This window comes from Mandrillus leucophaeus, unplaced genomic scaffold (genome assembly GCF_000951045.1).
Source record: "Mandrillus leucophaeus isolate KB7577 unplaced genomic scaffold, Mleu.le_1.0 Scaffold1097, whole genome shotgun sequence".
Taxonomy (NCBI): Eukaryota; Metazoa; Chordata; class Mammalia; order Primates; family Cercopithecidae; genus Mandrillus; species Mandrillus leucophaeus.
Genome location: NW_012099176.1, coordinates 407,230 through 419,091, shown reverse-complemented (window position 1 = coordinate 419,091; position 11,862 = coordinate 407,230). Strand labels below are relative to the sequence as shown.

Here is an 11,862-nt window from a genome sequence, read left to right as displayed (position 1 = left end):
CCAGGGTCCCCGCCCATATGACAAACACTTTCCGCCGGAAGGCGCCTGTGGAATGCTGGGACTAGTAGTCTCCGCGCCCTGCCTTCTGCCTTCTCCATCCTTCACCCTCTACTGCCAGGTCGTCTGACCCAGCGACAGGCGGTAAATGCGCGACCAAACCGCGGAGGTCCCCGAGTTCTCATGCTATCTGACAGGATTACAGGCATCTCTGTAAGACGTCGACCACCCTGACCCATATGACCTGACATTCATAGACTGAAGAAACTCATAGGACCAACACAGTGAGCAGTACCAAATGATAATGGCAAGCACCAAGTCCTGGAACACACCCTCTGTGCCATTAAGAGGAGCATGTACTCAAACGAATTGCCTAATCTAAACCTCAGTTTGCTCGTGTGTCAAATGGGGACAACGTTACTTACCTCATAAGATGGTTATGAGTAAATTAGATGACATATGTAGTATGTCTGCTAAATGACAGTAGTGACAAAAAAATAGCTATTGTTTTGATCTATTAATTTTATAAATGTGAAAATTAAGAGATGGCGAGCAATTTACCCAAGAACATACAATTTGTTGGGGGCAAAATCGAGTAAGTCTAAAATTCCTGTTCTTGACCTATACCAATTCAAGACAAATCTAAACCAATTTCAAGAAGAAATCTACTCATGTAAAACTCCCTTCCCCTTTCCTCAGTTTTATCCGTAACAGTCCTGACCAACACACTATTTTACTTATTTTGATTTTTGCCTGACTCCTCCCATAGAATATAATCTCCAAGAAGGCAGGAAACATTTTTTTTTAAATCAATTTTGTTCATGCTGTATCCCCAGCATAGAGAACAGGGACTGCCTACTACATAGTAGCTCAGGTATTTATTGAATTAATAATTCCTCATTTAATGTGATTTTTTGGTGCCTTCACTTCTCAACCATCCTCTTTTGGCAGAAGTGACAGGATATGGTAACACTCTTGGATGGTGTTTAATAATTAACTGCAATTCCTAATTCAACAAAAAGTAGAATACTATATTCCATCCACTTCATTGTGTTTAATTTCAGTATAACATTTCCAGCTATTTTCATTTGTATTAAGTCATTAAAATATTTTTTCTATCATTTGTAAGACTGGGGAATAAATGGAGCCAGCTACTATATCTTTAATTAACTTCCTCCTGTTTAATATTTTAATCATATTTTCCTTATTAAAATTAAGTGTTGCCCACTTCATTTCTACTACTAAGTCACAACAGATAGATGATTTCTCTTTAAATAAATGAATTTCTGCTTACCCTAAGCAAAAAGTTCCTGTACAAAATTTGTTCTCAAATGTTTCATTTAAAATAATTTATTTTGACCAGGCGTGGTGGCTCATGCCTGTAATCCCAGCACTTTGGGAGGCCAAGGCGGGTGGATCACCTGAGGTCAGGAGTTCAAGACCAGCCTCGACAACATGGCAAAACTCTGTCTCTACTAAAAATACAAAAATTAGCTGGGCGCGGTGGCAGACACCTGTAATCCCAGCTACTCGGGAGGCTGAGGCATGAGATCACTTGAACCCGGGGTGGCGGGAAGCTGCAGTGAGCTGAGATCGCGCCACTGCACTCCGGCCTAGGCGAAAGAGCGAGACTCCGTCTCTAAATAAATAAATTAAAAATGAAACAAAATAACTGATTTAGGAACCCAGTCTCAAGAGCACAGGATTTCTAGACCTAGCCCTAATAGTTAAGTGTGTGAATTAATGCTAGTCATTTAATCTGAATTGTAATTTTTCGTGTTTCTCTTTCCCAATAAATGGCAAATTCCCTAAAGGTAAAGCAATCTTCCTCATTGCTGGCACAAAATACATGTTTGGTAAGTAAATGAATTATTTAGTGTATTCTTTGTTTTAATCATTTCTTTTCTTTCTTTCTTTTTTTTTTTTTTTTGAGACAGAGTCTCGCTCTGTCCCCCAGGCTGGAGTGCAGTGGCCGGATCTCGGCTCACTGCAAGCTCCGCTTCCCGGGTTTATGCCATTCTCCTGCCTCAGCCTCCTGAGTAGCTGGGACTACAGGCGCCCGCCACCTCGCCCGGCTAGTTTTTTCGTATTTTTGTAGCAGAGACGGGGGTTTCACCGTGTTAGCCAGGATGGTCTTGATCTCTTGACCTCGTGATCTGCCCGTCTCGGCCTCCCAAAGCGCTGGGATTACAGGCTTGAGCCACCGCGCCCGGCCTAATCATTTCTTTTCTTACTGGTCTTCTTTTATGAGTCGCTGAATTCCTCCAGATTTCTCAAATTCCCAAAGTAACTTTAACATCCAGAGCTGAGGCCTCCTTTTTTAGTGGCCCAGCGCATCCCTTATAATATTGGCTATGAGTCTACTGTCACTGTAATGTCACCTCTTTTGAGCAACTCTTATAGTCTGGATAATAGCTACAGCAGAGTATCTAGTTTTATAACAGTTTAGCTTTGCCTCAGAGTGAGTCAGTGTGGTATCTGCAAGGTTTCTAGGTGAAGGAGGCAGTCACAGTAGAGGTAGGTTTCTGTATGCTTACAACCTAGACAAGAGAGGGAAAATCCTATGCATATATATATATGTATGTATATTACCATTAAAGTTACCATGCCTCTAATTTTACAGTGTCTCATTAATTAGTTGAAAGGCCATTCCTAAGCCTTTACAAGCAGTTTTAATTACAAAATATGCATATTCTGATTATTCAATAATATGTAGAACCTCTCATCTTCTCTGATTGTTCAGTATGTAGAATCTCTTCTCTTTTTTAACTTGTCCCTCAACCCTAAGTTTTACAAGCCTGTATCCAAGTTTTATAAGCTAGTATCCCAGTTTCTATATAGTCATCTGTCTTGGTAAAATGTTTCAAGGAGACTTTAATGTTCATAACATGAACTCAATATATTACCGTAAAATTTATATTTAATAATTAAATCAAGGAACTTACACTATTGTGTTACTAATGAGTCATGTAATAGCCACCTTAAAGGGAAAGCCCTACTTAAAACATAAATAAAAGCCACATATTACCATATCAATACTTATCAGTATTTTGTTGGAAAAATCTAGCAAATTTCCGAAATATACCATCTAATCCAGGCTGACAAGGGAGAGTACCTTTTCATTTTTCCTTAAAAGACAAGAAGAAAGAAAAAGAAAGAGACAGGGATAAAGAAGTCTCTTTTGTTACTTTCCTGCAGTTTTTAAAAGCTATATTGTATATAAAGCTACAGTAAACTAAGCTCCTACCAGGCCAAACCCTATCTCACTCTAAAACTCTAATTCCTCGTGCCTGTGGCCACATTTATGGACAATATTAGTAAAAACATAGTACACTGCCAGGCGCAGTGGCTTATGCCTGTAATCTCAGCACTTTGGGAGGCCGAGGCGGGCGAATCACGAGGTCAAGAGATCCAGACCATCCTGGCTAACACGGTGAAACCCCGTCACTACTAAAAATACAAAAAACTAGCCGGACGTGGCGGCTGGCACCTGTAGTCCCAGCTGCTGGGGAGGCTGAGGCAGGAGAAAGGCGTGAACCCTGGAGGCGGAGCTTGCAGTGAGCCAAGATCGTGCCACTGCACTCCAGCCTGGCTGACAGAGCAAACTCCGTCTCAAAATAAAATAAAATAAAAACTAAAAACATAGTACACATTACGACCTAAGTAGTTGAAATTTGTGCCAAGTCTGAGCAACAAATGAGTTGCTCAGAAGCATTTTAAGGTGATTACTTGGAAGAATAAACAAACACCTTCAAACTTTTCAGAATCACTCATTGTAACTGGTATCCAAATTACAATTTTTAAAATCTGTTCACTCCAATCATAGCAAGTCCCACAAGAAGTTGTATATTTGAAGGTGATTTGAGCTTTTTTTCAATAATTATTCAGACTTTACACGAACTTAATCGACCTTCTCTGAGTGTGTCTAAATTTGGTTAGGTATTTGCAGATTAGCCACATCTGTAAACATGGTATATGGAGGTGAAACAAATAGCTTTTACCATGCTTATTCCAGAAAGTCCAGAAAGCATTCTAAATCAAATGTAGAGTATCACGTCATATCCAGAATAAAAGTAAAAATAATGGATCACAACTTAAAATTACAGTGCTGTCTTTAATAAAAAAACGTGTTCCTCACTGTGCACAATGTAGCACTAACATGGTCTTCCGAACAGTGCTGCTTGGTATAAAACCAAGAAATATTAAAGACCAGGAATAAGGTCATGTTTCCTATGGGTACATTTCGGAAAAGAAAATACATTCAAAGAATATGACTGTAGACAGGATTTTGCACAATCTCAACAGGTGACAAAATTTAAAACTAGGTAACCGCCTTCATTAGGAACTTGAAACTAAAATTTTTGCCACGAAAACATGACATGTGCAAAAGTTATCTCTCTGGCCATCGCTCCTAAGGACACTGGGAAGGACATGCTCAACGTAGCAGTGGATCAAGATTCCAGGGAAACTGCGCAACAGCCTGGGGCCGAGAAGCGAAACCTGGTCTTCTTCACCCTCGTCTCACTCCTTTTCCCGCAGACTTGGTAGTGGGAGATAGGACGGGCGTCTCCTATATGCAGGCAAAACTTGCCACGAGCGGCTCGACTTGGGACAGGCAATTTGCCCTGCCACCCTTCCGTCGCCCCCACCCCTCCTTTACTGAAGGCCGAAGGCAGAGACGTCCTCCTCCCCCTTCTCCTCCTCTTTGGTGTCTCCAGCCAGGAGGCGGGAGCGACCCACAGCAGCTGACCCAGCTCAGGCACTGCCTCTTCCACAGCCCTCAAGACACACCATGGGCCCAGAGGCAGGTTTGCTACACAGCAGCGACGACGCAGGCGGCGGCCCCGGCGACTCGCAACTGCCTCCCTGACCACAGCGACCACCGCCTAACACACCCGAGAAGCCATCGCCGCCACCGGCAGGAGAACCTAGGGTCCAGAAAGCCATCCTCGCGATCAACTAAAGCTACGTCAACAACTATGGCGGGCGAGGGACCGCGGGCGGAGGCGGTGCGGGAAGGATGGGGTGTGTACGTCACTCCCAGGGCCCCCATCCGAGAAGGAAGGGGCCGGCTCGCCCCTCAAAATGGCGGCAGCAGCGACGCGCCTGCGTACGGAACTCCTCTGTCGCGCCAGGGCCGGCGGGAAGTGAGGTTCTCGGAGGAGCCGCCAGAAGTGTACGGAGACTTCGAGCCCCTGGTGGCCAAAGAAAGGTCCCCGGTGGGAAAACGAAGCCGGCTAGAAGAGTTCCGGCCCGATTCTGCGAAAGAGGAAGTGAGAGAAAGCGCGTACTACCTTCGGTCTAGGCAGCGGCGGAGGCTGCCGCGACTCCAGGAAGCCGAAGAGATGCAGACGCGAAGGGCTACCCGCCTTCAGCAGCACTATTCACAGCAGCCTCCGCTACAGCCGTCTCCCGTTACGACCAGGAGAGGGCTGCGGGACTGTCATTCCTCTGAAGGTGAGGACCGGGGAGGTAACAGTCCCAGCCGCGAGCCAGGGAACGCGCGGGGGCGGGCGCGCGCCTCCGTGGAGCTCATCCCCGCCTGGGCACTAAGTACTGGGATTGGGTACTGGGTACTCCTCAGCCCCCTCTGGACGTGTGTCGCCGTGCAAGGGCCACCCTGACCCGCAGCGGGGAAGGAAGCGCCGACCCAAGGAGTGGAAAGATGGTCGTATGGAGCGACCCGGGCAGGGGTGGGGCGCTCTGCCCAACATCGGGCATCAATTTAGGGGAGTCAGGGCTGCCTTTTTCTGCAGGCCTTCACGAGGGGACAGCGAATTACTCCAGGTTCGGTTTCATTTTGGTTTCGTCTACCCTGCGGATGTTTCTACGGAAACCACTTCCATTTCCTTTTTTAACGCTGGCAGGCCAGAGTCTCCAGCTGAGGATCTAACCTTTCAGTCGTTTTCCCTCCCCACCCAGGTGGGGAGAGAGAAAGGAGAAATTTTGTGAGTGGGCATTTCGAGGGATTGCTGAGTTTAGTTAATTGATTTGAGACCTCACCCAATACTTACACCCTAATGGGGTAACTCATTTTTCCTGAACTCATGTTCCCCAGTGTCTGATAAACTTGAGCTGATTGCTCTTTCTCCAGTGTGGTGGTCCCTGCCAAAAATCTGCCACTTTGGTGGCCGTCACTGTAACCTCAAGTAGTCTGGCAAATCAGGCTGACAAAGCAACCTGAAAAACAAGACTATTAATTAGTTTTCGTCTAAATGGACAAAAGGGATGCTGACAGAGTGAATGTATAGTGTTAGGTAAGTCATAGGTGAATCAGTTTCCTTAACCTATCCTCTCCCACCCTGCCCCCCCATTTTGGGACCCAACACTGAGTCACAGATGAAGTTTCATGTTAGTCCCACGTAAGGCACCTGTGAGGTAAAAATCAGCGGACCTGAGTCACAATGGGATGACATAGTTTGTGGTAGACTATTGATATGCGGAGGAGTGGGTTTTCAGCTTACAGCACGATGATAGGCTGCAAGTTTACCTGCTGACTCGTGAAGGTACTGACAGATTCGAAGACTTGATTTTGGCAACTTTATGTTAAAGTTGTGTCAGTTACTTTTGGGTGTAGCAACTCAAGACAGTTTAGCCCATATATATGTGTGTTTTATCTCTTTTAAGATTACAAAGTTTTTGCAGACAAGGAGCCTATCATATATATTTGATAGTAATTTAAGTACTTGGTTTAATTCAGTATCTTTCAGAACCTGGAAGAATGCTTTGCACAAGGCAGGCAATAAATATGTTACATTGTATTGAGTCCCACAGAGCCTAGTGCAGTTATATAGGCTAACATTTTTTTAACAAGTAAAGAATTTACCCCTATTTTATTAAATCTTTAAGGATCTAAACATTTTCACTCTTCTGCATTGTTCCACATCGTTTGTGACTCTCTACCCCATCTTTCTGATTTTCTGAAGTAATATATTTTTGTAAAACAACAGTGGCAAATATTATTACATTCTAACGAATTAGTTGTATTCTGTCCCAAGAGGAGTTCTGACTAGTTTAATTCCTAAGTTTTGGTAAACCTAACCACCTGTTTCTAAAGAAATGAATTTCTTGCATTTTTGCATATGTATTGTTACAAAAATGCATAATCTGTGCCATTATCTCCCAGGTCATATATTCTGAATTTTAACTCTAGTTACGTCTGTTTTTTAGAGGATGAACCATCTTCCGAAACTGATTTAAGCCAAACGATTTCAAAGAAAACTGTCAGGAGCATACAAGAGGCTCCAGGTAAGAAGAGTTGACTTTTTGTTTATCTCCTTACCTACCAACTTTTTAAATGTTCATTGAAGTAAGCAATGTAAGTATGTGTAAAGAAAAGACAAGGGCAGACATGTGAGTACTCAAGAGTACCAGCCACCCATATAACCTTGTAAGATAGATACTATACCAATTTCAAAGAAGAGAAAACTGAAGCACAGAGAAGCTAAGACAGTTCTGTAAGGTCACGTATGTGACTGAACCAAAATTCAGACCCAGGTTTGTCTTCTCCAGAGCCCTTTCATCTTCCAAGTGCCTCACTATCATTCTCTCATGTCATAACTAGCTACTCAGTAAAGTTTGTTAAATGTCAACTGAATGAATATGTCATACTGTCCTCTGTTTAAAATGGATTAAGTTTTTATTATTATACTTTTAAGTTCTAGCGTACATGTGCACAATGTGCAGATTTGTTACATATGTATACATCTGCCATGTTGGTGTGCTGCACCCGTTAACTCATCATTTACATTAGGTATATCTCCTAATGCTACCCTCCCCCGTGCCCCCACCCCATGACAGGCCCCCGTGTGTGATGTTCCCCATCCTGTGTCCAAGGGTTCTCATTGTTCAATTCCCACCTATGAATGAGAACATGCGGTGTTTCGTTTTCTGTCCTTGCGATAGTTTGCGATAGTTTGCTAAGAATGATGGTTTCCAGCTTCATCCATGGCCCTACAAAGGACATGAATTCATCCATTTTTATGGCTGCATAGTATTCCATAGTGTATGTGCCACATTTTCTTAATCCGGTCTATCATTGATGGGCATTTGGGTTGGTTCCAAGTTTTTGCTATTGTGAAAAGTGCCACAATAAACATACATTTTGCTTAAGTGTATCCTTCTTCTCAAGAAGCTTATGCTATAAATGGAAATTGAAAATGTTTACCAATGTAAGTGACAGATTAAATGGAATCTGTACGTAGATTACTTGGACTGTATCAATAGCATACTGTGCATTCACTATTACTAGAAATAAGAATATGTCTGTCTTTGAGAGGTTTGAGATACTCAGGGTTTTCTTCCTCTAAAAGGTGCTTTTATACTACATCTAATACTTAGCATATTCCCATCCCATGCCTCTTAATGAAAGGAGAGTTTAGGGAATTATTAAATGCTTATAAAGTCTAAGAGAAATTATTTAGATGGAGTCACTCTTTGATGGAGGACTGCTTTAAGTTTAAGGTAAAGATAAGCCCTTCTTCCTCATAGAATGATAGACATTCAGTTTAGCTTTGATATTCAAAACAGTGCTATAATTGTATGTAAGGCTACCGGTGTGGTCTGAGAGAAAATTATGCAAAGATGCCCTTAAGAATAAAGACCTAGGCCGGGTGCAGTGGCTCACACCTATAAGCCCAGCACTTTGGGAGGCCAAGATGGGCGGATCATGAGGTCAGGAGTTCGAGACCAGCCTGGCCAATATGGTGAAAACCCCGTCTCTACTAAAAATACAAAAACTAGCCAGGTGTGGTGGTGGGCGCCTGTAACCACAGCTACCCAGGAGGCTGAGGCAAGAGAATCGCTTGAACCTGGGAGGCGGAGGTTACAGTGAACCAAGATCCTGCCACTGCACTCCAGCCTGGGTGGTGGAGCCTGAGTCTGTGTAAAAAAAAAAAAAGAATAAAGACCTAAACCAAAGGACCACCTTATAAAAAAACGTAGTAAAAATACATCATTTGGTCATCTTGTTATTGAAAAACTTGAAAAATGTTGATTAATTCAGAACAGGAATATAGTTTGAAATCTTCTCATTGTTTGAAATTCCATAATTGAGTTGTTTTCACTTAAAATAGCCGTTAGGTTGTTTATCAATTCAGGTCATATATACCTACATAACAGTTATTCTCCTATGGCCAGATTCATTCCTTTCTGGAAATTATGACACTAATTTTGTAATCCAAAAATATATTAGGACAAATTTTATTTATTTTTCCAAAAGTTAACTGGGTATTTTTGTTCTACTAGTGTGGTTTCTAGCTGAGTAATCATAAATAGTTGTTCTTAAATGCTTACTATTTTATCATGAACATTTGCTTCTCTAGCTACTATAGTTAGAGCATTCATTCTCCAGATACTTATTGAGCACCTACTTTGTGCCAGTCTCCATGCTTTGATTTGAGGGTGCAGTGGTGAACAAAAGCAGACAAGTGAGGGAGCCTCCTATCACAGAAGGGTACTTAATATTTTATTCTCTCATACCTCTGTCTGGTACCCTATTCAAGTACTTTACGTGGGCTATGTATATAGTAGCATATACAGGAAATGCTTCTTAAATGAAAAGATGGGAACTGAAGTAGTGATTAATGTCTGTAGAGTAAGTTTGATTAAATGTAGCTTAGTAAAAGCAAACAAACCAAAAACAGATTTTGAGATTTAGTTTTTAGTTCAACCTGAAAAGGCTAGAAGTACAGAGAAGAAAAAGAGAAAGGTAGTTGTAATATGTGGAGTAACAGGAACTAAAATTTGCCTTTATTATCACGTGTGCAGGGTTTTTGTTTTCGTTTTTGTTTTAAAGAGACAAGGTCTCACTGTCACCCAGGCTGGAGTGCAGTGCAGTTATACTGCAGCCACAAACTCCTGGACTCAAGCTATCATCCTCCTGCCTTCACCTCCCAAATAGCTGGAATTACAGGCACACACCGCTATGTCTGGTTAATTTTTTTATTTTATGTGGAGACAGGGTCTCAGTATGTTGCCTAGGCTGGAAAGATTTATTTTTAAAATATTGATATAAGTTCTAAATACTTGATATGTGAAATACTGAGATAGATATTTCATAGAATCTTAGAGCTGGAATATTTAAGGGGAACGTCAAAGTTCCAGAATGTGGTTTTTGCAACTCAGAGATAAGACATAAAGCTTTTTTATGCAGATGAATGAAACAAAATATAATCCAAATTTTGGTAAATATTTGGTTTTAGAATATGTTATTGAGGTACTTGGAGAAAATATACCTTTATAGGTGGTTTTCTAGACTAAAATTAACATTTTAATAGGATCGGCTTTTCCACTAACCCAATGCTATGGAACTAGAGAGGGTCTGAAATGAACCCTGGCCCACATTAACGTTTTTATTTAAAATTAACTTGCATTTCTTCAATACAAGGTTAAATAGTTAGAATGAGTGTATTAAGTCTCAAGATGTTAAGCCTAAAATTAAAATATTCCATAAATAATCCACAATGAGGGTCCATCACAAATGGAATAGGTAATTGAGTTGGTGCCATAATACAGATTTTGATTCTTAACTGAGCAATTTAGAATATTTTTATTTAGTATTTCTTTCCTTTCTACAGCTACAGTTTGCTGAGAAAAATTGCAAATTTCTCCGTCAAGACTATAAATTTTATATGGCAGGAAACTTGTCTCTCGTTCATTGTCATCACTAGTTCACAATAGTTGTCACTTAGAAAACTTGTCTCTGCTCCTCTAGCATAAATAAAAGCTCTGTAAACCTTTGTTGAATAAATAAGAGATTATCATATAATAAAGCTAGTGTGTTTCACATTTTATATATTTTTAAATGTTTTCTCTTCCTGTATTAGCGGTGAGTGAAGATCTTGCAATCAGCTTATGTCGACCCCCTCTAAGATACCCACGATCTGGTAAGAGATTGTCTGTTGGCTTACCTTTTCTGTAAATACAATTCTATTGTCTGTTGGCTTACCTTTTCTATAAATACAATTCTGTTTTTAAATATGGTTGTACACGTATTCATATGATTCAGAACTCAAAAGTTACTATCAATATACATGAAAAAGTCTCCCTGCCCCTCTGTTCTTCAGCCAGCCAGTCTCTTCATCAGAAGCAACCAATGTAGTCAGTTTATATTTTTTGGAGATTCACAGAAATTCATGGATAAAATTATCTTGTCCTTTTTGTAACATAAATTTTGGCTTTATAAACTCTCATTTCTGTCTTTTTTTATTATTATTATTTTGAGACAAGGTCTAACTCCGTCATCCAGGCTGGAGTGCAGTGGCACAACCAGGTTTGACTACAACCTCAACCTCTCCGGCTCAAGCAGTCCTCCTGCCTCAGCCCGCCAAGTAGTGGGACTATACATGCACCACCACGCCTGGCTAATTTTTGTATCTTTTGTAGAGGTGGGGTTTTGCCATGTTACCCAGGCTGATCTCAAACGCCTGGGTAAGTGATCCACCCACCTCAGCCTCCCAAAGCGCTGGGGTTACAGGCATGAGCCACGGCACCTGGCTTTCTTTTCTGCACTTTCTTGTTGTTTATTTTTACTTAACATATATACCAGAGATATTTCTATATTCATATATAAAGAGCTTCCTTTTTTAAAGAGATTGTTTTTTATATATTCCTGTGATTCTTTCTTTTTTTTTCTTTTTTTTTTTTTGAGACGGAGTCTCGCTCTGCCGCCCAGGCGGGAGTGCAGTGGCCAGATCTCGGCTCACTGCAAGCTCCGCCTCCCAGGTTTACGCCATTCTCCTGCCTCAGCCTCCCGAGTAGTGGGGACTACAGGTGCCCGCCACCTCGCCCGGCTAGTTTTTTGTATTTTTTAGTAGAGACGGGGTTTCACCGTGTCAGCCAGGATGGTCTCGATCTCCTGACCTC

At 41.7% G+C, this 11,862-nt stretch overlaps 1 protein-coding gene across 1 annotated transcript in view; it reads left to right on the top strand.

The window, feature by feature from the left end:
* Positions 1-4,099: 4,099 nt before the first annotated feature.
* Positions 4,100-11,862, top strand: part of TOR1AIP1 (torsin A interacting protein 1) — a 40,408-nt gene continuing 32,645 nt past the window's right edge. The window contains exons 1-3 of the mRNA XM_011989630.1: positions 4,100-5,454; positions 7,168-7,245; positions 10,824-10,883. Coding sequence (XP_011845020.1) covers positions 4,572-5,454; positions 7,168-7,245; positions 10,824-10,883 — 1,021 coding nt within the window. The 5' untranslated portion in view covers positions 4,100-4,571. The remainder of the gene's footprint in view (positions 5,455-7,167; positions 7,246-10,823; positions 10,884-11,862) is intronic.